We start from the raw sequence: 26626 nt of genomic DNA, 5'->3' as shown, positions 1-26626 counted from the left end.
ACATAATGCTTCTATTATGCCTCTGCTATGGCATTGATAACTATTATATTTGCTTACACATTTGTCTCCCTGGTACATTGAAGATGTCAAATATTTGATCTCTGAACATTTGGTAACCAATTTGAAGTTCTAGTGACACAGTAAATGCTCAATAAATCAGATGACCACACAATCCAGTTTGCCTGGGAGAGTCCTGGTTTCTGTCTGTTGCCCTGGAGTAATTATTGTAAGTGCTTCTTTCACTCATTAAAGCATCCTAACTTAGATGACCAAATCACCCTATCAATAAATAGTGTTGAATTAACAAATGACTTAATGAATAGAGAAAGACTTTCACTGTCAGAATCTAGGAAGGAAAAGTCAATGTGTGGATTCTGCGGTCACTGTACCTCCTTCTCCAGAAGTGCTTGACTCTCCTGGAGATAGAGGAGATGAGTTTGCACACACCAGATGCTCAATAACCTTTATTGCACAAGTTAAGCTGAAAAATGTTAGCACGTTCCTACTTCAAGAAAACCTCGGCCGGGTATAGTGGCTCATGCTTGTAACCTTGTAAACCTCGGCCGGGTATAGTGGCTCATGATTGCTGGCCGGGCGCGGTGGCTCAAGCCTGTAATCCCAGCACTTTGGGAGGCCGAGACGGGCGGATCACAAGGTCAGGAGATCAAGAACATCCTGGCTAATGCAGTGAAACCCTGTCTCTACTAAAAATACAAAAAAAAAAAAAAAAAAAAAAATTAGCCAGGCATGGTGGCGGGCGCCTGTAGTCCCAGCTACTCGGGAGGCTGAGGCAGGAGAATGGCGTGAACCTGGGAGGTGGAGCTTGCAGTGAGCCAAGATCGCGCCACTGCACTCCAGCCTGGGTGACAGAACAAGAATCCATCTAAAAACAAAAAACCTCTTCTCAGTATGTATGTATGTGCATACACACACCAGTTAGGGTTGCCCTTGTTCTTAGGGAAAGATAAATACAAGTTTTATTTAAACTTTTTTTGTAATTCAAGTAGAAAAAGCTATTTTTTAACTACTGTTACATAAAAAGTGGAAAGTGAGGCAATCCATCTTTTTTTTTTTTTTTTTTTGAGACGGAGTCTCACTCTGTCGCCCAGGCTGGAGTGCAGTGGCTGGATCTCAGCTCACTGCAAGCTCCGCCTCCTGGGTTCACGCCATTCTCCTGCCTCAGCCTCCCGAGTAGCTGGGACTACAGGCGCCCGCCACCATGCCTGGCTAATTTTTTTTTTTTTTTTTTTTTTTTTTTGTATTTTTAGTAGAGACAGGGTTTCACTGCATTAGCCAGGATGTTCTTGATCTCCTGACCTTGTGATCCGCCCGTCTCGGCCTCCCAAAGTGCTGGGATTACAGGCTTGAGCCACCGCGCCCGGCCAGCAATCCATCTTTTTGACAATAATCTTCTCTTCTTCTAACAGTGCCATCTTCTTTGAAAAGTCCAGATAATTCCAGGCCGGGCGCAGTGGCTCATGCTTGTAATCCTAGCACTTGGGGAGGCTACGGTGGGCAGATCACAAGGTCAGGAGTTCGAGACCAGTCTGACCAACAAGGTAAAACCCCATCTCTACTAAAAATACAAAAATTAGCTGGATGTGGTGGCGTGTGCCTGTAATCCCAGCTACTCAGGAGGCTGAGGCGGCAGAATTGCTTGAACCTGGGAGGCGGAGGTTGCAGTGAGCTGAGATCATGCTACTGCATTCCAGCCTGGGCAACAGAGTGAGACTCTGTCTCCAAAAAAAAAAAAAAAAAAAAAAAAAAAGAAAGTTCAGATAATTCCTTGTAAATAAGGTTTTTAATAAATTACAAATACGTAACAGATTTTTATCCATCTTCTTCCTAACTACTTAATGCATTGTTACATAGCAACAGTTTTTTTCTGCTTCTTCTTTGTTGGAAGTCTGAGAGTCTGAAATCTGCACTGGCTTGGTTGAGCCTGGGAATTTTTGTGGTACCAGGGGTGCAAATATCCATTGTAGAAGTCAGTAGCCGTTAATGCTTTCTTGAGCATCACTGATCGAACACCAATCCAACTATCCTAAAGGGCAAAATACAAATAGTGAATAGGCAGGGGTGGCAAAACTAAAAAGCCAAGTAAATATCAGTTTATACAATTTTTATCATGGAAACAAACAAACCAACAAACCTTTACTAAATGCCTAGCTGCAAATAGCACTATACTAAGTAACATGTAGAATTCCTTGACTCTTATTAGGTTGGTGCAAAAGTCATTGCAGTTTTTGCCACTGAAATTAAAAGCTTATTACCAAGGAGCGATAACAAATGTATAGTCCTGTATAAATGTATTTAAATACAAAGGGAGCAGAATAAAAGATATGTAACATGAAATACATATATAGGCCAGGCGTGGTAGCTCATGCCTGTAATCCCAGCACTTTGGGAGGCCAAGGCAGGTGGATCACCTGAGGTCAAGAATTCGTGACCAGCCTGACCAACATGGCGAAACTCCGTCTCTACTAAAAATAGAAAAATTAGCCAGGCGTGGTGGCAGGTGCCTGTAATCCCAGCTACTTGGAAGACTGAGGCAGGAGAATCGATTGAACCCAGGAGGTGGAGGTTGCAGTGAGCTGAGATCGTGCCACTACACTCCAGCCTGGGCAACTCCATCTCAAAAAAAACAAAACAAAACAAAAACAAACAAACAAAACAAAACAAAACAAAACATATATATAGACCTGGAAAAGGACAGCAAGACATATGCATCCAGCACTATTCCAGAATAAGCTGACAAGAGACAAAGAGAGGTTGATGGATTTTTGTATTCACAGTCTGTAGGTCAATCTATCACACATTTTAAACTGTTTTTTTTTTTTTTTCCTGTGACGGAGTTTCGCTCTTATTGCCCAGGCTGGAGTGCGACGGCGCGATCTTGGCTCACCACGACCTCCGCCTCCCGGGTTCAAGCGATTCTCCTGCCTAAGCCTCCCAAGTAGCTGGGATTACAGGCGTCTGCCACCACACCTGGCTAATTTTTGTATTTTTAGTAGAGACAGGGTTTCTCCATGTTGGTCAGGCTAGTCTCGAACTCCTGACCTCAGATCATCCACCCACCTCAGCCTCCCAAAGTGCTGGGATTACAGGTGTGAGCCACTGTGCCTGGCTAAACCTCTTCTTAAGTATGAAATATCTCACATGAACACCATATGATGCAAAATACCTAGGAAATGGAAGGAATATAGAATGCTTCTCAGAACACACCATGGTCTTATAAATAAAACAATAATGATTCCAAAATTATTTTAAATAGTTCAGAAATCTCCTCTTTACTACTGTTAAGTAGTAAAAGCAAGTAGGATCCATGTCCTGTAGTAGCTCAGCCAGACATTTTGATATGACTATCTTTTATGTTACCAAGCACAAGAGCTGTTAATTAAATTGGGCTGCTAAAAATACACATGTTATTTTAAGAAAGCACTCAAGTTATTGAATCTTCTTTCTTTGATTGAGTAATAATAATGCCTTGGCAAAACTTCATCACTTTCAAAAAATTATGCTAGAGACTTCACTATTTCTAAAGAAAATTAAATGGCCTCTTGACCAAATCTGATGGACAGGTAGTTAAGTTCCAACTAAAAATAATAAATGATACAGACTATAAACACAGTAAAACAACTATGATAACCTGAAACTACGGAAAACATACCTTGCAATAAACCAACAGTATTTGTGACTGTTTGTGGTATATTACTGATCCTGGAATAAGAGCCTGTCCTGTTAATTTTGGATCTGAAGAATGGAAAAAAGAAAAGATATGTAAGAGAGAAAAGCAATTATGCAACTTCACAGTACTTCTTAAAAATCAAAAAAACATCTTGGGAGGCAGTACTGATACCGGAGAGAACACATTTGCTGATGATGCTGACTTTGTAAATCAAAACTTACAAGGAAGCCACGGTGCTTTCTGTACATCAGAAACCCAAAGGAAAGCTGCCTATGAACATACAAAGCTGTAATTCCTTTACCCAGTGACCACCTAAAATGCTGAATCTACAAGTTTTGTGTTAGCACTTTGGTGAAATAACTAGCCAACGTGGGAAATACACGGGATGTTTAGGATTTAATCTGGCCCTTTCATCCCCGCCCAAACAAATCCTAATTCCTAGGTTCCTGGAGAACTCCAACTACCTCTAAATTAAACCGGCTTCCTCTGTGGCTCACATTCCTTCTGTCCACCATATTGGGAGGGTGCTGGTGGGCCTAAGAATGGACCTGTGGCATGGTGTATGAATACACTCTGGCCTAGATTTTCACTGAGTTGCCCAGATATTTTCATTATAATATTCACCAGAATGAAACTAATCGAGTCATTCTGCACTCTCTGAAAACTTTAAGGCAGGAAATCACAGAGCTTAAAATGGGATGGGAACACTGTTCTGCCTACTCCCCAGGTTCTTGTAATTATTATTATTATTTTTTTAAATGGAGTTTCACTTGTTGCCCAGGCTGGAGTGCAATGGCACAATCTTGGCTCACTGAAACCTCTGCCTCCCAGGTTCAAGTGACTCTCCTGCCTCAGCCTCCCAAGTAGCTGGGATTACAGGCATGCGCCACCATGCCCAGCTAAATTTTTGTGTTTAGTAGAGATGGGGCTTCACCATGTTGGTCAGGCTAGTCTTGAACTCTTGACCTCAGGTGATCCACCCGCCTCGGCCTCAAAAAGTGCTGGAATTATAGGCGTGAGCCACCGCACCAGGCCAGTTCTTGTAATGATTAAATGAGAAAATACATGAGAATGAGTGTTGCAAAGAATAAGACAGTAAGGGAATGGAAAGTATTATCATTACTGAACTGAAACAAACTAATTCTTATTTTTAGTAATTGTGAGATATGATAAAACAGACATATTTCCGGATAGACTACAGTGAAAACAGTTTCCACGTTAGCTATTCAAAAGTTAGTACCAGCAAGGACTGAACTGTTAACTTCTACCAAATCCAGAAGTTTAATGGTATTCGCCATCCAGAGCGTCTGCAATGGAATCTGCAAGTAAAATTAAAGAAGGTATGATAACGGAATACACTCAACTCCCGAACACTTTTCAACTACTATTTTGTGTTAATCTGGACTTTTCCTGCAATTAGAGGAATTGGGAACTCAGTCACTAAGTTTGATGGAACAGACCATAAACATGACTCTCTATCTCAGTGTTTCCAGGATTTATAAGATGTTAAATGTTACTTTTAAATCAATGTTTATATCTAATATACTAATATTTCCAATTAAAAATTATCCTTATAAAAAATGCAAGCATTACATCAATTATGTTAAAAGATTTTAGAAAATGATAGTATTCTGTATTTATTCCCATCTCTATTAACGACTATTAAGTTTGATGTGCATTTCCCTGTATTTTTTTCTACAAATATTATTATAAAAACGTAGAACACACTGATAGAGACAGGAGACAGTCAAATGCCACCCAGGTCATTATGCACAGGGGGCTTGCCTAAACATGTCCATGGTGAAAAATTCTGTCCCTTAACACATATGCAGTAAAGGAAATAAATCAATGTGGCGTGGCTCAGACTAAGAGCCCGCATGAGCACTGGAAGAATGGGGGTGGAGCCACCAGAAATTTGTGCCTCACGCGGGGGAAGAGCCTGGCCCCTTCAGCTCCTGTGTGGTAGCCTGGTATTCAATCTGCGGGGTGGAAGCCTGTTGGCAGGACTCCCTCTTTTTTGCTGAGAGCTTTCTTTTAATAAATTCCTCTCTCCTCACCTTTCAATGTGTCCACGTGCCTAATTTTTCCTGGTTGTGAGACAAGAACCCAGATTTTAGCTGAGTTAAGGAGCAAAAAGTCCTGCATCAATACTGTTTTACAAGGACTTTTGTTGTTTGACCATAAAGCATTGATGTTTCATCAGTACATATTTATGTCATTCTCTCTGCTGCACAGTAACGTTTTATGAATACATAATTTATGCAACAACTATCTTTATGATAGATATTTCAGTTATTTTCAATTTATTGCTATTTATGACACTATAAACTAGGGTAATAGCCTTGTAGGTAGATCTTTGAGCACTTATACATTTCTGGATAATAGTTTTGGGGTTTTTTGTTCGTTTTTAAAGTGGAATGCCTGGGTTAAACAGCATCAACATTTTATTGCTAAACTGCCTGGATAAGTGAGAAAAAAATATGATAATCTCTTGCTGTTTATTATTAGTGAAGCTGAGGAGTTGTCCATGTATTTATGTGCACTTTTATTTCTCTGTAACTTGCCTGTTTATGCCCTGGTTAAAACTGGGATGGTTATCTCATTAATTTCCTAAATATAGAAAATATTTAACTTTTTTTTTTTTTTTTGTGAGATGGAGTCTTGCTCTGTCACCCAGGCTGGAGTGCAGTGGCCGGATCTCAGCTCACTGCAAGCTCTGCCTCCCGGGTTTACGCCATTCTCCTGCCTCAGCCTCCCGAGTAGCTGGGACTACAGGCGCCCGCCACCTCGCCCGGCTAGTTTTTTGTATTTTTTAGTAGAGAGGGGGTTTCACTGTGTTAGCCAGGATGGTCTCGATCTCCTGACCTCGTGATCCACCCGTCTCGGCCTCCCAAAGTGCTAGGATTAAAGGTTTGAGCCACCGCGCCCAGCCTGCCTTTTAACTCTTACATGTGTTGTGAATATTTTCCTCAGTTTGTTGACTTTTAATCTTGGGGACAGCCATTTTTTCCATGCATAAGTTTTTTATTTTCATAAGTCTTTTATCTCATGACTTTGGTGGTTCATATCATACTTAAAAAGGCTTATTCCACACTTTAAGATTATTAAATATTGTCAAATTATTCAGTTGTGCTTTTTTCTAGTCCTTGTGATTTTATTTTTATATTTAAATCCTTGATCCATCTATATTTTGATTTTTTTATTAAGGTAAAAAACACATAAGAAAAATCTACTCAATTAACAAATTGTAAGTATACCGTACAGTATTGTTAACTACATATGTATTGTTATAATATAGCAGTTACTATGATTTTAAAAGATAGGATTTGAGGGTTTCCCCCACCAATGGTTGGACAGTTATCCCAATGCTATTTACTAGATAATCCATCTTACCCCTCCCTCCCTTTATCATGTAACACATTTCCAACATACCTGAGATCCTAGAGCCTGATTTAAATATGTTAATAAAAATTAACACACACCAGGAAATAAGTTCTCTCAAATTTCTGAATTGAATGCATTTATTTCCAGACTGTAGTTCAATCCTCTATTTCATAGATGAAGAGAATGAGGCTCAGAGAAATGCAGCTGTTTTCCTAAGGTTGGACCCAGCTAGTTAGTAGCAAAGCCAGGATTGGCTCCTGTTTTCTGATTCTCAGTGCAGTGCTCTTTTTAGGACATCCCTTAAAGAGGGTATTTAACTTTGAGAAGAGTTAGGTTGTTGTAATAATTTGAACATTAAATCAAATAAGTAAATGAATTGGAAGAACAAGTTCATAACCGTGTCTACGTCATATCCTCTTCTATAACTTGCTGGCTCACTTCTCTTTCGCCTGCTTCAATAAAAGTTCTGAAACAGGCCGGGCGCGGTGGCTCAAGCCTGTAATCCCAGCACTTTGGGAGGCCGAGACGGGCGGATCACGAGGTCAGGAGATCGAGACCACCCTGGCTAATACGGTGAAACCCCGTCTCTACTAAAGAATACAAAAAAAAAACTAGCCGGGCGAGGTGGCGGGCGCCTATAGTCCCAGATACTCGGGAGGCTGAGGCAGGAGAATGGCATAAACCCGGGAGGCGGAGCTTGCAGTGAGCTGAGATCCGGCCACCGCACTCCAGCCTGGGCGACAGAGCCAGACTCTGTCTCAAAAAAAAAAAAAAAAAAAAAAAAAAAAAAAAAGTTCTGAAACAATTTTCATATGTGCAATTTTTTTCTTTTAAATAACTCAAAATATTTTTGAAACATGTTTACTGACTAAAAAAAGATTTCTATTTTCTGAAAGTAATAAACATGGTAGGTACATACTCAGAATATAGTCTTGTTCTGGAGGAGGTAAAGCTCACCTTATCAGCAAAGCATTGTAGAAAGGAAAGGGATGGTAAGAATATAATTATTTTGGTGTCTGCCATCATTACTGCCAAAACAGTATGTTTACATGAATTTACATTCACCTAGTTCATTTCCTTTGATCTTGACAGTTGTGTACATGGTCATTAACCCCACTTTAGAGGTAAAAAAAGCAGAAGCTCAAAGACAAGGGCCTTCCTCTTGGTTAGTAAAGGGCAGCTCTAGGAACCAAACCCCACCTTCTGGCTCAGCCTTTTATAGCACAAAGTGTTTCTCCGTGTACAGGGAAGATAAACTGCAGAGAGTAAGAATCATCATGTAGTAAGTTACAGGTGCCAAGAGATTTCAAGCTACTGGCCTAAATTGCATCTCAGGAAGTTGTCTACTTGGTATCTCCATATCAATGTCTTCTAACTTAACATATGTCAAACTTAACATTGCCAAAACTATTGATTTCTCTTCCCAAATTTGTTCCTCCCCAGACATCCTCATCTCAATTAAATGGTTCCACTATTCACCCAGTTTCTCAAGCCAAAAATCTATGAATGATCCTAATTTATCTTGCCCTAATTTCCCAGATTCCATCAGCAAATCCCACTGACTCTATCTCCAAGCATAGTCTGGATGTCCACTTCTTTGTATCCACCATTATCATTGTTCCAAACTGCCATCATCTGTCATCTGCCTATAGTTGCAGCAGCTTCTTCTTCTCTTCTTCTTCTTTTTTTTTTTTTTTTAAGACAGGATCTTGCTCTGTCGCCCAGGCTGGAGTACAGTGGTGGAATCACAGCTCACTGCAGCCTCAACCTCTCAGGGTCAAGTGATCATCTTACCTCAGCCACCCGAGTAGCTGGGACTATAGGTGCATCCCATGATACCCAGCTAATTTTTGTATATTGTGTAAGAGACAGGGTTTCACCATGTTGCCCAGACTGGTCTGGAACTCCAGGACTCAAGCAATTCACTCTTCTTGGCCTCCCAAAGTGCTGGTATTACAGGTGTGAGCCACCATGCCCAACCAGTTCCCTAACTGACCTTCACTCCACTCTCTAGCAGCAGCCAGGGCAAACTTTTAAGAATGTACATACCTAATCCCATTACTCCCCTGCCGTGTCCCTCTGATGTCATCCCATTGCACATCAATCCTACTCAATCTTGCTTCTCACCTCACCTTAGCTACTCTCCATCTTGCCAGCTATACTCCAGCCACACCAGCCTCATTTCTGTCCCTCAAACATGTCCAACTCTTTTTCATCTTGGGTTGTTTTTTTGACGGCTTTATTGAGATATAATTCACATACCAGAAAACTCACCCTTTTGAAGCTTCCAAATCAGTGGTTTTTAGTAGACTCAGAGTCGTTCAACCAATGCCACTCGTTTTTTTCTTGCCTAATTTTTAGAACATTTTCATCACCCATCTTCCCCACAAAAAACACACACCCATTATCAGATACCTCCCATTATCCTCTGTCCTCCAGCCTATGGATTTGCCTATTTTGGACATTTCATATAAATGGAATAATAACATATGTAGTCTGTTGTGAAATCGTTTTTTCACTTAGCATAGTGTTTTTCAGGTTCATCCATGTCATAGCATGTGATTATGGTTATGGCTGAGTATTAATAATATTCCATTGTAGGGCTATACCACATTTTATTTATGCATCCATCAGTTGGATATTTGGGTTGTTTTCACCTTTTGGCTATTCTGAATAATGCTGCTATGAAGATTCATAGCACATTTCTGTGTGAGCATAATGTTTCCAATTCTCTTGAGTATAAACCTAGGAATGGAAATACTGGGTCATAAGATGATTTTGTGTTTAACTTTTTGAGGAACTGCCAAATTGTTTTCCACACAGGTTGCACCATTTTTAGAGGTAAACATGGTACCACGAATGTATGAAGTTTCCAAATTTCTCTGCATCCTTGCCAACACTAGTTTTTGTCTGTTTTTTGAATTATAGCCATCCTAATGGGTGTGAAGTGGCATCTCATTGTGGCTCTGATTTGCATATCCCTAAAGACTGATGAGGTTGATAATCTTTTATGCGCTTATTGGTCATTCATATTACGTATCTGCTTGAAAGAAATGTCTACTCAGGGCCCAGGGCGGTGGCTCACGCCTGTAATCCCAGCACTTAGGGAGGCCGAGGTGAGTGGATCACCTGAGGATAGGAGTTCAAGACCAGCCAGGTCAACGTGGTGAAACCCCGTCTCTACTAAAAGTACAAAAATTAGCCGGGCGTGGTGGCGCATGCCTATAATCCCAGCTACTCAGGAGGCTGAGGCAGGAGAATCACTTGAACCCAGGAGGCTGAAGTTGCAATGAGTCGAGGTCGCGCCACTGCACTCCAGCCTGGGCAACAAGAGCACGATTCCATCTCAAAAACAAACAAAAAAGAAATGTCTACTCAGTCTTTTTGGCCATTTTAAATTGGGTTATTTGTCGTTTTACTGCAGAGTTGTTGTAAGAGTTCTTTACTCTAGATATTAGGCCCTTATCAGTTATACGATTTGCAAATATTCCCTCCCATTCTGTCTTTTTTTAGTAAGCTGTCTTTTCTTTTTTTTTTTTTGAGACAGGGTCTCACTTTGTCACCCAGGATGAAACACAGTGGTGCAATCACAGCTCACTGCAGCCTCAACCTCCCTGGCTCAAGTGCATCCTCCCATTTCAGCCTCACAAGTAGCTAGGACCACAGGTGTGCACCATGATGCCCAGCTAATTTTTTACTTTTTGTAATGATGGGGACTTACTACGTTGCCCAGTCTGGTCTCAAACTCTTAGGCTCAAGCAATCCTCCTGTCTCAGCCACCCAAAGTGCTGGGATTACAGGTATGAGCCATTATGCCTGGCCTACCTGTCTTTTTTACTTTGTTGATCATGTCCTTTGAAGCACAACTCTTTAATTTTGATGAAGTCCAGTTTCTCTATTTTTAGTCTGATTGCTTATGCTTCATGGCATCATATCTACGAAACCACTGCCTAATTCAAGGTCATGAATATTTACACCTATATTTTCTTCTAAGAGTTTTCTAGATTTAGCTATTCATTAGCTTCTTTAACTTTTACATATGATGTGACATAGGGTCCAAATTCATTCATTTGATTGTGGACATCCAGTTGTCCCAGCACTATTTATTGAGAATACTATTCTTTCTCCATTTGATTGTCTTGGCACTCTTGTCCAAAAAAAAAAAAAAAAAAAAAAAAAAATGCCGGGCGCAGTGGCTCAAGCCTGTAATCCCAGCACTTTTGTTCCTAAGATAAACCTTTTATTTGGGATACATTTGGGATTATTCCTAAATAAAAATATTTAGAAAGCAAATTAGACACACAGAAAACCAACTAGGCAAAACCGCAACCTGACTTCCCAACTTACTATATTTCCAATGGCACGGTAAAGTCTGAATATTTGTTCTGAAGTTTGTTCCTCCCATTTTACACAACTGGTACCAGCAGAAATCTTAGGGGCTACAAGATAAAGCCAAGAGCAAAAATGAACATCAGGGTCAATGTCCATGAGTTGATAGCTATTGATACTAAGTAAGAGATACCAGAGAATTCATTCTAATCTCTTGACTTTTCTATATGTTCAAAATTTTCCATATATCAAGTAAAAATAATACATAAATAATCATATAAATACTAAAAGAAAACATGGGTGAACTTCTTTACATCCTGGGAGTAGAAAATACCCTTCTAACTATGAAATGAGATTAAACCTTTTTTTTTTTTTGAGACAGGGTTTTGCTCTGTTACCCAGGCTGGAGTGCAGTGGCATGATCTCAGCTCACTGCAACCTCCACCTCCCAGGCTCAAGAGATTCTTTCTCAGCCTCTCGAGTAGCTGGGACTACAGGCATGCACTACCATGCCTGGCTAATTTTTCGTATTTTTAGTAGAGAAGGGGTTTCGCCATGTTTGCCAGGCTGGTCTTGAACTCCTAACCTTAAGTGATCCACCTGCCTCATCCTCCCAAAGTGCTAGGATTAGATGTGTGAGCTACCATGCCTAGCCAAAATAAACTTTTTTTTTTTTTTAAATGAGACAAAAAGAAATGCCATAAATCAAAACACAAATGACAAACTGAATTTGTAAATTATCTCAGAGAGGACTAATTTCTCTATTATGAAATATAAGTACTCAAAAAATGGAAAAGAAAAAGACCAAAATGTTGATAGGAAAATGGGAAAAAAGATATAACACTACCCAGAAAAAAGAAATGCAAATAGTTCTTAAATATATGAAAAGATCTTCAACATTACTGACAGGAATAAGGTACATTAAAACTACTCCACGTAGTTTTACTATACTATTACAAATAACTACATGCATGTTATCTTCCTAATCTTATTAGTACTATTATTTGAAATAGCAAAAGATTGGAAATAACCCAAATGCCCATCAATCAGACATCTATTGGGTAAATTATGATATATTCACATAACTGAGAACTATGCCATCACAAAAAAACAAAAAGGAGGCCAGGCATGCCTTTGGGAGGCCAAGGCAGGAGGATGACTTGAGTCTAGGAGTTCAAGACCAACCTGAGCAAAATAGTTAGAACTTGTCTCTACAACAAATTAAAAAATTAGCCAGGCATGGTGGAATGTACCTGCAGTCCCAGCTACTCGGGAGGCTGAGGTGGGAGGACTGCTTGAGACTGGGAGTTTGAGACTGCAGTAAGCCATGATCACACTTTTGTACTCCAGCCTAGGTAACAGAGACCCTATCTTAAAAAAAAAACAAGAAAGAAAGAGGAAAATCTCTTCTTACTAATAGGAAGTAGTCTCCAAGATACACTATTAAGTGAAAAAACAAAGGCAAAGAAGAATATGTATTTAATGCCGCCTTTTGTGAAGGAAAAATAAAAAATAACACTATGTATGTGTTTGCTTATTTTGGCAAAAGGAAACACTGGAAGACTAAATCAGAAACTAATAAAAATATTACCTATAGAGGGAGGAATACGGGTTAGATGAGATAGAGACTGAAGTAGGACTTCTATGAGTCTACCTTTCTAAGCTGTTTTAACTTTTGAAGCATGTAAATATTTTATGCATTCAAAAAATAAAATTTAATCATGAAAGAAAATAAAGCAACCCTTAAAAGAAAAAAAAAAAAAAAAACTGAAACTTAACTATGTATGAAACTAGGTAACAAAACCACATGGAAAAAATTATCATTACCAGGAAATTTTGAAGGCAGTAATCTGACTGTATATCCTTAGGATATATTCTAAGGAGCAAAAAGGAAAACTGTAAAGAAATCTTAAATCTTACTTAGTATTTTTACTGTTAGTAGTAATATTGGTATTGTAATGCTGAAGCGATGTTATGAATAGCAAATAAATAGGTTAATATTTAAAAAAAGATAGTGTGAGAAAATATAAGGAAAACCCTTTAATGATAAATTTGAATCATAAACAATATAAGCTTAAATATTTTTAAAAAATATAATTTCTAGTTTCATCCACTGATATCTTATCTTGCCACACACTGTTGTATCAGATGATCTCTAACTATCGATCCCACTAAAATGAACAAGAGCTCCCTGGAAATCACACTGGTAGATTTCAATGTGGGCCAGAGGACATACAGGGGAGCCTGGGACATTACTGTGGTGGAAGCAAGGAAGCACTCCAAACTAGTGGGAAATGAAGAGTGTTAACAGAATGTAGGAGCCAAATTTAAGGGGCTCCCACTGGGCAAATATGGGAAATTTGATCAATGTAAAGAATTACGACTGTAAAACACAATCAGTGAAAATCTACGTGTCAAATGATACTAAAAAGAACACATCTGACACCAAAACTGAAGGAAATTAATGGCATCAACTTCTTATGCTAATTAAAGAGAAAGAATTAAGCCCCTGTCCCCATTTTAGGATTAACTAAAATTCATCTCCAATTAATGAGGAAAAACTCTTCTTTCCAGAACAATACCAGCTATTAAATGTAAAAGGAATTAGAAAATTGCCATTTTGTAATCCACAGTGAAATAATTCATTTGGGCAAGGAATATCAATCTGTACTAAAACCATCATGTGAAAGGTTGTTGGTGAACAGGGTATCTGCACAGTGCCAGAGTATTACCCCACAGATTGTCTGCTAATTGCAAAAGGGAAAACACATCTTAACACTGGAAAGATCTGGTGGTCACCATCTCAACCAAGTGATCAAACTTAGCTTCACTTGCTTTAGTACAACCTGATACCTTGGCTTACTCAAGTGGTACCTTAAGACTGCAGGGGACAAAAGTAAGACTTCTCTAGGTATATTAACTTTTGAATCAGCTATATGTTTTATATATTCAAAAAATAACATTTAATCATAAAGAAAAATAAGAAGTAATCCCTAAAATTAAAAAACTGAAACAAATATTTATACTCCTAACTCTACTAAAAAAAAAAAGAAGAAAACAAACGTCACTGAAACACACTCTTTCCAAAAACTTTCAGCCTGAATCCAGCCAAACCTTTAGAACTAATTATAGGAAATATAAGTGATAGGGAACAAGTTAAACAACACTGGAAGAAAACAAACAAATCAAATAACTGGCCTGGTCTCTTCAAAAAGTCAATGACATAGGGCGAGGAAAAAAAGAGGAATCTTTTTTAGAGACTAAAGAGACACAACAACTAATTACAACTAAATCCTAGTTTGAAAAATAAAACAACTATAAAATAAATTTTTAGACAATTAGGAACACTTAAATATGAACTGAATATTGGATGCTATTAGGAAATTGTTCATTTTTCTTAGGAAAAGCACACTACTTAGAAATGAAAGATCATGATTCATACTTCCAAATGAATAAGCAAAATTTAAAATACACATACTAAATACACAGCAAGAAAATATGGACAAACATTAATAATTGTTGACTCTGGGGTAAACTGGTGTTTATTATACCAGTCTATTTAATATTTTCAAAATCAAAAAGTTGGAAAAAAATGCTCAATCCTTCATGAGGCTATATGCTAAGAGGGAGAAGAACGCTTTCTACCATTCTGTGGAAAAGCACATAAAAGTGGGCACTCAATCAAAATGAAGGGAAAAGTACAGCTAAGAAGTCAGAATGTTCAGATGCTATCATGACAAGCAGAACCTTTAGAAAGATGTGAGAGTCTGCAGCCCCCACTCACCATAAGTCGCCCCCTCTGTTGGCTGCTGCCTTCCATTGCTCAGACTTTCAGGCAAATTTTTCAAAACTGAAATGAGCTACAAAAAAAAAGAGTGTGATATATTCAAAATGAACATAAGAACAAAAGCAGAAACACATTACAATTCAGTACCATGAAATAACCTGTAGCTTTCTTTGTTTTCTTTTTCTGTTTTTCAATTTAAAAAATTTTTTCTTGGCCGGGCGCGGTGGCTCAAGCCTGTAATCCCAGCACTTTGGGAGGCCGAGACGGGCGGATCACGAGGTCAGGAGATCGAGACCATCCTGGCTAACACGGTGAAACCCCATTTCTACTAAAAAATACAAAAAAACTAGCCGGGTGAGGTGGCGGGTGCCTGTAGTCCCAGCTACTCGGGAGGCTGAGGCAGGAGAATGGCGTGAACCCAGGAGACGGAGCTTGCAGTGAGCTGAGATCCGGCCACTGCACTCCAGCCCGGGCGACAGAGCGAGACTCCGTCTCAAAAAAAAAAAATTTTTTTTTCTTTACTATTGGCTCTTCAAGGCTGAACCTATAACTTTAAAAGATCTACGTGGCAGGGCAAGGTAGGACATTGGCTTAAGATGTGAGGATAGGTGTCTACTTGGGGAAACCTCAGTAGAGATTCTGCTGTCTGTAGATACAGGTCATTGATTCACTTCTAGAGAATGCTGTGGAAGCTTTGGCACCAGGAGAGCCCATGCTTGGCTATATACACTCTCACCCCATGGGTAACAAGGCAGTGAAATCTCATAAGAGAATGTACTACAGCCGGGTGTGGTGGCTCACGCCTGTAATCCCAGCACTTTGGGAGGCCAAGGCGGGCGGATCACAAAGGTCAGGAGATCGAGACCACGGTGAAACCCCGTCTCTACTAAAAATACAAAAAATTAGCCGGGCGCGGTGGCGGGCGCCTGTAGTCCCAGCTACTCAGGAGGCTGAGGCAGGAGAATGGCGTGAACCCGGGAGGCGGAGCTTGCAGTGAGCCGAGATCACGCCACTGCACTCTAGCCTGGGCGACAGAGCGAGACTCTGTCTCAAAAAAAAAAAAAAAAAAAGAGAATGTACTATTGAGTCACCCAGCTCTGGGTTCAAGTCCTAGTTCCACCACCTACCAGCTGTCTCATTGTGGAAAAGTTATTTAGCTTGTCTCTGGCCTTCAATGTCATCATCTGTGAAACAATCAACAGCAACAACTGCCTCAAAGTTGGGAGGGTAAAAAAAAAAGTCCACAGAGTATCTATAACAGTCGTAGTACACAAGCCAATGTTCAATAAATGGCAGTCACTATCATTAAGATCATTTGTGAGGTAAATGCCTAGAATAGGAAACACCATCTATACAGGTGGGGAAAAAAATATATTCCTCTGTATAAAATTAACCCATTCATATGGAAAACATAAATTTAGTCATTAAACATTTACCCTGACCCTATTCATGCAGTCTCAATGAGCTATATATACAAAGTCACAGAGAGAAGAAAGATGATCTACAGGTAGAACCGTCAGCAGAATTCTAGCGTAAATGACTGAAGCCAGGCAAAGAAATGGAAGGAAAGTTAAGAGTCGCTTAGGAAACTGCTGTTAGTTCATTCTGACAGGGATGCAAGGTATACATATGAAAGTTAGAAGACTGAAATTGGGAAGAATAGTCTAAGGCCACACTATGACATGTAGTAGGCCATGTAAGATCACCTGTCTCACTTGAAAGCCTTTATTTAGTACTTACTCCTCATAAAATTCTCAAAGATTTACATAAGATCACAAATGCCAGGCTAATTTTTAGGAAGCCAAAGACAGAAACTACCCTTTTTTGTTTTCAAGAAAATTAGAAGTCACAAAATTGTTCTTCTTTTCATAACCACTTAGGAAACCCACTAAATGAGTAAAAAGCAGTAGGATATTGGAGAATTTTACCATGTTGGCACCCAGTCTTGACAACACTGCTTCCAATTCCTTTGCAGTGCCCTTGGGTGGCACAGGAATAGTTTCTTGTTTGAGAATTGGACCTACATCAAACCTAGCAAAAAATCAAAAGCAAATAACAATGATTACTATTTCCTGAATCAATGTTTGTCTACACACAAAAAGATACAAGCTGGGTACAGTGGTCTGCATGCCTATAGTCCCAGTTGCTCGGGAGGCTGAGGCAGCAGAATTGCTTGATCCCTGGAGTTTGAGACCAGCCTGGGCAACAGCTAGCCCTTATCTCTTAAAAAATAAAAAAATAAAAAAAGATAGCCATTAGCAAGGAAGATATGTCAGTTTGAAAGATGGGAAAACAAAATATGGCCTGTATTTAGAGTCTAAATTTATTTTTTCCTAAAGCAAAGAAAGGATACAGTTGTGTATCAGGAATTTAATTACAATTACAGAAAAATTATACGACCAGTAATAGCATGAAAAAATCTCTATATATGAAAAGCATAAGGCAAAGAATTTATTTTCCATGGAAGTACAGTTAGGATATTCATAATTATTTCTTTTTTTTTTTTTTTTTGAGACGGAGTCTCGCTCTGTCGCCCAGGCTGGAGTACAGTGGCCGGATCTCAGCTCACTGCAAGCTCCGCCTCCCAGATTTACACCATTCTCCTGCCTCAGCCTCCTGAGTAGCTGGGACTACAGGCGCCCGCCACCTCGCCCAGCTAGTTTTTTGTATTTTTTAGTAGAGACGGGGTTTTACAGTGTTAGCCAGGATGGTCTCGATCTCCTGACCTCGTGATCCGCCCGTCTCGGCCTCCCAAAGTGCTGGGATTACAGGCTTGAGCCACCGTGCCTGGCCCATAATTATTTCTTTCTATAGTCCCTTCCTCAAAGGATAAGAGTTTTGCCTAGATTATCACCATGGGTAATTATAAGTAGGGCCAGGCGTGTTGCCTCTTGTAATCACCGCACTTTGAGAGACCGAGGTGGGCGGATCACGAGGTCAAGAGATCGAGACCATCCTGGCCAACATGGTGAAACCCCATCTCTACTAAAAATACAAAAAAATTAGCTGGGCATGGTGGCATGTGCCTGTAGTCATAGCTAATCGGGAAGCTGTAGCAGGAGAATCGCTTGAACTTGGGAAGCTGAGGTTGCGGTGAGCTGAGATCGCTGCACTACATTCCAGCCTGGGTGACAGAGTAAGACTTCGCCTCAAGAAAAAAAAAAAGTAAATGTAAGTATATTTGCATTCCCACAAGTCTGACATTTTACATCAAGCTCTGTAAACACTGGCCATAGGTTTTCATGAGAAATATGCTTTACTTAAATTTTTTTACTTCGTGTTTTTGTTAATTCTATTTCTAACCTAGGAGCTTTAATAATATGTTTATTGTGAAAAATTGCAAACATTCACAAAAACAGAGTGAACAGTCTAATGAATCATCATATACACATCATTCAGATTTTTTTTTTTTTTTTGAGACAGATTCTTGCTCCATCACCCAGGCTGGAATGCAATGGCTCCATCACCCAGGCCGGAATGCACTGCAGCCTCAACCTCCTAGGCTGAAGAGATCCTCTCACCTCAGTCTCCTGAGTAACTGCGACTACAGGTGTGTACCACCACACCTGGCTAATTTTTTTATTTTTTATATGTTGCCCAGGGTGGTACTGAACTCCCAGACTCAAGTGATCTTCCCACCTCGGCCTCCCAAAGTGTTAGGATTACAGGCAAAGTTTTGCCACTCTTGTCTCATCTACTCCCTCTCTTGTTTTCTGAAGTAAGTTAAAGCAAATCCCAGATACCATGTTGTTCTTGTGAACTTGTGAATTATGCTTTTCTAAGGGGAAATTAGGTGGTAACAGGCAGAGATTGAATAAACTCCTCAAGTAATTCTAAATAATTGTTTTTAAAAAATTGTTCTAAATTGTTCTAAACTGTAGGTATGACAGGACAAAATGAATGTTTTAGGACAATTATATTGCATATTGATATACAATGTATTCTTATTTCAGGTTCCAAAAATTTTTTGGCCATAGTTTAGAAACCAAGGCCAGCAACAGCAAAACCAAGATTCAGAACAATTCACATACAAAAATCCATCTCTCATTTATACAACGTCTTTTATAGAAATCCAAGTATTGATAATATAACTGATTTCAATTAATAAATTAAAATTTTCATATGAACTTTAAAGAGACCCTGCATAAATACCAAAAGACATACGGTTGATGTTAGAAACCAGGAGAAAACAGAAAGGATATAAAAGCAAAAGAAGCCCTCTGGAGTCACAGAAATTAGTGAGCACCACCCATTCATCCAATGCCACCCAAACAGGCTGACATCAACATTTAAAATCACAAAAACCTCAAGAAAGAAAAATACATGCTACCTTTTAGGTCTAATTTGCATAATTGTTACTCCAGTAACTGTGTCTCCGTGAAGCACTGTATGGATTACAGGGGCTGGGCCACGCCATCTCGGGAGGCAACTCGGATGGACATTCAATATGCCACTGAGTTAGAAGACGCAGAAATTAGTATGTCAGTGGGCTTTACCACTTTGTTACCAGTACCTAAGCTATTATGCTACTTTTCATTATGAAACTTTCCCAGAAATTTGGAAAAACTGACAGTTAAATCTAAGTCTTTTATCACCTGAAACGAAAAAAGTTAGATGTTAATTCACTCTCTTACCGTAAGAAACCAATGAAATTTAATTAAAAACAGAACCAGGACAACTATTCGCTGTCTAAAGATGTCCTGGCTGGGTGCAGTGGCTCATGCCTGTAATCCCTGCACTTTGGGAGGCCAAAGCAGGCAGATCACCTGAGATCGGGAGTTTGAGACCAGCCTGACCAACATGGAGAAACCCTGTCTCTACTAAAAATACAAAATTAGCTAGGTGTGGTGGTGCATGCTTGTAATCCCAGCTACTCGGAAGGCTGAGGCAGGAGAATCACTTGAACTCGGGAGGCAGAGGTTGTGGTAAGCCGAGATCACACCATTGCATTCCAGCATGGGCAACAAAAGCGAAACTCTGTCTCAAACAAACAAACAAAAAAGATGTTCTACAACAGCCCATGATGTCTGGGAGTTTTTAAATAAAATTTTAAAATGCATTTATGGGCTGGGCGCGGTGGCTCAAGCCTGTAATCCCAGCACTTTGGGAGGCCGAGGCGGGCGGATCACGAGGTCAGGAGATCGAGACCATCCTGGCTAACACGGAGAAATCCCGTCTCTACTAAAAAAATACAAAAAACTAGCCGGGCGAGGTGGCGGGCGCCTGTAGACCCAGCTACTCGGGAGGCTGAGGCAGGAGAATGGCGTAAACCCGGGAGGCGGAGTTTGCAGTGAGCTGAGATCTGGCCACTGCACTCCAGCCTGGGTGACAGAGCGAGACTCCTTCTCAAAAAAAAAAAAAAAAAAAAAAAAAAAAAAAAAAAAAAAAAAATGCATTTATGACTATAAGAGAACCACTCAAACCCTATTATGCATCTCATGAACAATTCTAATTTTATAGTTTAGTCACCTAACTATCCTCACTTCACTTGGTTTACATACAGACTGCCTAAAATAAGCTTTTTCTTTTTTTCCTTTCTTTATTTACAAAATTTTTTTGAGGCAGGGTCTCGCTCTGTTGCCCAGGCTGGATGGCTCACTGCAGCCTCAACCTCCCAAGCTCAAGAGATCCTCCCACCTCAGCCTCCTAAGTTGCTGAGACTACAAGTGCATCCACCATATCCAGATACTTTTTTATTTTTTGTAGAGATAGGGTCTTAGGATGTTGCCCAGGGTGATCTCTAACTCCTACCTTCCAGTGACCTGCCTCGGCCTCCCAAAGTGCTGGGATCACAGGTGTGAGCCACCACGCCCAGCCTAAAATAAGCTTCTTGAATCCCCACCAAATGATCCATTCACCTTTGCTGTTTATCCTAATATACCTATCATCCATTCATGTGCAATTTAAATACTTTATTAATCTGTCATTAGTTTAATGATGCCTCCATCAGCATGATTCTGTGCACTTGGGAGCATGTACATGTGAGAAAGTCTTATATTCTGAGTCTCACTGTTCAGCCCAATCCAACATTCACTGAGCACACTCCATGTGTGGGCACTGTTCTAAGTGTTAGGCATACAAGCAGCAGTGAACCAGATAGAAAAAAAAAAAAACCCTGCCCTCAGGGAGTTTATGTACAAAGAGTAGGAGATAAGCAAGAAAAAACAAAATATGTAAAAGGTTTGCCAGATGATGCTGAGGGCTACGGAGAAAATAAAGCAAAGAGGAATATGAGGGGGACAGATTACAATTTTAGTAGTGGTCAGAGAAAGCTTTCACTTGAACAAGAACATGAAGAAGGAAATAACTATGCATATATATGGGAGAAAAGCATTCCAGGCAGAGGGGATATTAAGTACAAAGATCTTGAAGAAGGTAAATGCTCGGCAGGTTCAAGGCACAGCTGGGAGGCCAGTTAGGCCTGGCCTAACTTTTACTCTGAGTAAGACAGAAAACTACCAGAGGATTTTGAGCAGAGTGACATGATCTGACTTATGTTTTAAAAGGATCACTTTGAGGCAGGGTACAGTGGCTCATGCCTATAATCCCAAAACTTTGGTAGGCCAAGGCAGGAAAATTACGTGCAGCCAGGAGTTTGAGACCAGCTTGGGCCACATAGCGAGACCCCTGTCTCTAAAAAAAAAAAAGAGCTGAGTGTGGTGGCACATTCTTATAGTCCTAGCTACTCAGAAGGCTGAGGCAGGAAGATCCCTTGAGTCTGGGGCTGCAGTGAGCTAAGATAGCAACACCGTACTCCAGCCTGGGTGACAGCAAGACTCTGTCTCTAAAAACAATAAAATAGAAATAAATAAATAAATACAGTATCATTTTGGCTGCTGGATTGGTAAAAGACTGAGAGGGCCAAGGACAGAAGTAGGGACCAGTTAGGAGGCTTCTGTAGTAATGTAGGCGAGAGTGGCAGCAGTGGAAGTGATGAGATACAGACAGATTCTACACAGATTTTGAAGGCAGAGCCAATAGGATTTACTGATGGACTGGATATGGGGTGTAACAAATCAAGCATGACTCCAGGATTTTGGTGCAAGCAGCTAGAAGGATGGAGTAGCCATTTACTGAGATAAAGATTTTAGGAGATGCTTTGGGTATCTTGAATGTAAAGCGGCTATCAGACATCCAGGCAGAGCTGTGGAGGCAGTAGGTATTAGGGGACTAGAGTTTGGGGACAGAGCTGAGCTACAGGGATCAATTCGGGTGTTTTTGGCATATATATGGAATTTAAACGAAGGTGGATGAAAGCTTACAGAGGGTGATAAGGAATTAAATACATTTTGACAACTCATGCCACAAATAAAATGTTCTTTAGTACTTGAAAAGAAAATATCAGGCCGTGTCATGTGTCAGCCAAATATGGCTGTGCCCAGGCAAGTTAAGCAAAGGCTTCAGTGAGCCCCCGCGTGGCTGAAGATGACCTGGGGAGGTACACCAGCTGCTGGGAGAAGAGCATAAGGCTCAAGATGGAAAATCATAAATCCAATACTATCAAGGAAAACTTAACAATTTTTGATGTCATAACCAGAAAAATTAACCAGCTTCCACAAGCTACCTGAACAGGGATCAGCATGTGCTGGATTTAATGCTGCCCTCTGTGGCCTCATAGCAAATAGTCTTTTTCAACACGTCTTGAACATGGCACAGGCTCTTATAGCTGCTGACTTAATAATGGCAGTGATCCCTTTTCTTACAACAAACACAGCTTACAAAAGTTTTGTAAATTTTCCTTCGAATACAGGTGATTTGAATTGTGAAACCTGTACCATAACACAGAATGGATTGGTTGGTCTTGCTTTTGGTGGTCTATACCCTGTTTTCTTGTCTATACCTGTGACCGGAGGCCTAGCAGCCTGGTATGAATCAACTCTGTTACCAGAGAAAGGGAACATCTTAAGTTACTGGATTCAAATGTCTAAGCCTGTCTTTAGAAAGATGTTATCTCCTATTGTGTTCCAGACTGTCTGCAGCATACCTTGGGTTTAAACAATATAAACTACTTATAAAGGCCCTTCAGTTACCTGAAGCTGGCAGAGAAATTCATTGACTTTAAGCAAACATGTACACAAAAATAAAATGGTAAAAATAAAAAAGATTACAGAAAGCATAACTGGAGTTCAAATTATCACATTTTAGATACAAGGCCCATTTATAAAGACCAAGGTTTCTATACTGTATTTCCTTACAAATAAAACTTACTAGGGAAATTTAAGAATAAGAGCCTCACTCAAAAGTCGGCCAAACGAAGCCACTACTCCAACATCATATTCTCCAGATCCCACGTCCGGCCACTCGTATATTGGAAGCTGAGACTGCACAGCATATTGCTTCACTGGCAGTCCTCTTGGTGATGGGGAAGGCACTGTGACCACCTCCAGTTTGTCGATTAACTCTTCCTCTTTGTTTTCCCTAATTTAGATTGGAAGAAAAGTGTGAGTGTTAAGGCAATAACTCAAAGCTAAAACGACTTCACATATCGCTAGGAATGTGTATGATTAAATTCATGAAGCATTTAGGGCTAAATGATTAAAACTAGTGTGAGAGACTGAGTTTTCATTTTTTCTTTTTTGAGATGGAGTCTCACTCTGTCACCCAGGCTGGAGTGCAGCGGAGTGATCTCAGCTCACTGTAACCTCTGCCCCCGGGGTTCAAGTGATTCTCCTGACTCAAGTCTCCCAAGTAGCTGGGATTACAGGCATGCACCACCACACCCAGCTAATTTTTGTGTTTTTTAGCGGAGGCAGGGTTTCCCCATGTTGGCCAGGCTGGTCTCGAACTCCTGACCTCAAGTGATCCATCTGCCTCTACCTCCCAAAGTGCTGAGATTACATGCGTGAACCATCATGCCTGGCCTCAGTTTTCATTTTTTATTTAATTTTTATTACTTAAAATGTAAAGAGCGACACATGGCTAGTGGCTACTGTTTGAACAGTATCATTCTAGGGATTTCCTGTGCATACAGAAACATATATAGTATGGATACTTTACACAACTGGGATATTACATACTGATTTGCATTTTTTTCCTCTTAACAATGCTATTTATGCCATGATGTGAGTCTTCTTGAAAAATGGGTTAAATATACATATACTTGTATTTGCACTGCACATTTCTAGAAGGAACTGAAAACAGTGGCTGTCTCTGGATAAAGGAACTGGGAACGGCTAAAGAGAGGTGGAAGTAGGTAACTTTTCACTGTATATCCTTTGAATCCATGGAACTTTTTTTTACCATAACCATGATATCATCACACTACTTTTTAAAAAACAAAAATACATAACATGGGCATCATTCCATGGCAGTACATGTAGCACTACCTCATCCTTTTTACCTGCTGCATAGTATTCTAGTACCCAGGGGGGAACATTTATTATACAGGTATTGTATGCACATGTTAAGGAGTTATGAAGAGTATGTCCTGGGGCACTATAAAGAAAGCACAGGAGTAATGGAGCTGCCAAGTGAAGCATCATCAGAAGTATCAGGATAGGCCAGGAATGATGGCTCATGTCTGTAATCTCAGCACTTCGGGAAGCCAAGGTGGGAGGATCGCTCGACCCCAGGAGTTTGAGATAAGCCTGGACAACATGGTGAAAACCTGCCTCTACAAAAAATTTAAAAATCAGGCGTGATGGTGCGCGCTCGTAGTCCTAGCTACTCTGGAAGCTGAGGTGGGAGGACTGCTTGATCCTTGAAGTCGAGGCTGCAGTGAGCTATGAGCTGGCCACTGCACTCCAGCCTGGGCGACAGCGCAAGACCCCGCCTCAAAAACAAACAAAAACAAAAGTGTTGGTATAAACGTATAAATGCAGTGAGAGACGCATGTGACAACAGCAGCCCATGGAGGATGTGCAAAGGCAACACGGGGTTTCCTTCCGGGTGTGTGCACAGAGGGGTGTGTGGAGGGAGGAAAACCACACAGGGGATTGACGAAGGATTCAATACATGAGGGGCTGCAGGGAAGTATTTGTAGGGAAGAGGAGATAGGGATGACAAAAAAAGTGGAAGGGGGACTGCGTCAGGAAAAAACAGAATGGGGAAATAAAAAACACTAATTGGGAAAAAGAGAGAAGTATATATGGTCTTGCCACCACATACCATGGACTCTCAGGACTGGTTGGATTTCAAATAATTTTCTTTCCCAGTAAACAAGACTTGTTAAATATTATGAATACTAAATGTATACCTAACAGTTCTGATTTATAAATTTATCCTTTTGAAAACAGGAAGCTTGTGGACTATGTCCTTGTATACAAGGAGCACAGGGGGAACAAAAGAGCTCGATATGGGTGTGCCGAAGGATGGGGGCAGGAGGAGGAAATGCAAAGCAGGGAACTTTGAAGTGGGACCCGGTTTTAGTCCGAACCACCTCGGCTGATGACCTTCGGCAATCGCATAACCTCTCTGAGCCACGGATTCCCCACACGCAAAACGGGCAGGGAGGCCGTGGGACTGGCCCGAGGGATGCAGGCAGAGCGCCCAGCCCCGGCTAGGCACAGCGTGGGTGACGGGGTGCCTGGAGAACCCACAGAGGCGGCGGGGAGTGGGGGTCGCAGACCGCAGGGACTGGGCGCCCAAAGGCTGACCGGCGGGAATGGCGCACCTTCCGGGCGCCGGGAGACGCCGAGATCTGGGCCCACACCGCTATGGCGCCCCTGCTTTCCGCGACCAGAAGTCCAAAACCCTCGGGGCCGGCCTCCCGGGCGCGGCCTGGGGGCCTTCAGCGGCCGGGTCCCCGGATCCCTGGCCCGGGTACCTGGCGGCGTGCAGCGCCCGCAGCGCCTCGCAGGCGAACTGGTCCGTGCCGAAGAAGAGCACCCGCCAGGGAGGCTTCTCGCGGACTCTGGAGTCCTCCCAGCCGAGCCGGGCCAGCGCTCGCCACTGGGGACTCGGCCTCCCACGCCCAGCGCCATGAGCCAGCGGAGGACCCCAACAGCGCCGCACCAACACCCTCATCGCCTAGGCTGCCGGCGGCCCGCTCTGCGCAGGCGCATCGGGGCGGGGACAAGAGTGCAGCCTGGGGCGGGCGGGGCTTGCCTGCTTGGAGGCGGGGTCTGGTTGGAATTGGTGAACGAATTTGCCCGCTACAGCGGCCCTAGATTTTTGTTCTGTTTATTTGCACTAGGTAGCCAATCCTCCCGATTAAGTCTTTCTTTTCTTTTTAAAATCATTTATTTATTTTTATTTTATTTTTATTTTATTTCTTTCAGAAAGGGTCTTGCTCTGTCGCCCAGGATGGAGTGCTGCGGCGCGATCACGGCTCATTGCAACCTCACTGCTCCTGGGCTCAAGGGATCCTCCCGCCTCACCTTCTGGAGTAGCTGAGGTACAGGCACACATCACCATGGGCGGCTGATTTTTTGTAGAGACAGTATCTCACCATGTTGCCCAGGTCTCAAGCAATCCTCCTGCCTTGGCCTTCCCAAGTG

General features: G+C 41.2%; 1 protein-coding gene and 1 pseudogene across 2 annotated transcripts; one reads left to right on the top strand and one right to left on the bottom strand.

Annotated features, from left to right (window-relative positions):
* Nucleotides 1-1782: 1782 nt before the first annotated feature.
* Nucleotides 1783-26179, bottom strand: MTFMT (mitochondrial methionyl-tRNA formyltransferase). Of its 2 annotated transcripts, XM_010355493.2 has the most exons (9): nucleotides 25954-26179; nucleotides 23397-23606; nucleotides 19519-19641; nucleotides 17117-17219; nucleotides 15186-15261; nucleotides 11420-11511; nucleotides 4929-5007; nucleotides 3671-3753; nucleotides 1783-2044 (listed from the first exon to the last, which is right to left on the bottom strand). In XM_010355493.2, exons 1-9 carry the CDS (start codon nucleotides 26151-26153, stop codon nucleotides 1865-1867), a joined length of 1146 nt encoding a protein of 381 aa, XP_010353795.1. In that variant the 5' UTR covers nucleotides 26154-26179; the 3' UTR covers nucleotides 1783-1864. The 2 variants fall into 2 exon arrangements, with proteins under 2 accessions (XP_010353795.1, XP_030787471.1); XM_030931611.1 differs by lacking the exons at nucleotides 3671-3753; nucleotides 4929-5007.
* Nucleotides 22664-23244, top strand: LOC104655936 (annotated as a pseudogene).
* Nucleotides 26180-26626: the final 447 nt, after the last annotated feature.

The sequence above is a fragment of the Rhinopithecus roxellana genome, chromosome 5 (assembly GCF_007565055.1).
Source record: "Rhinopithecus roxellana isolate Shanxi Qingling chromosome 5, ASM756505v1, whole genome shotgun sequence".
Taxonomy (NCBI): Eukaryota; Metazoa; Chordata; class Mammalia; order Primates; family Cercopithecidae; genus Rhinopithecus; species Rhinopithecus roxellana.
This window is presented reverse-complemented; position numbering and strand designations above follow the sequence as displayed.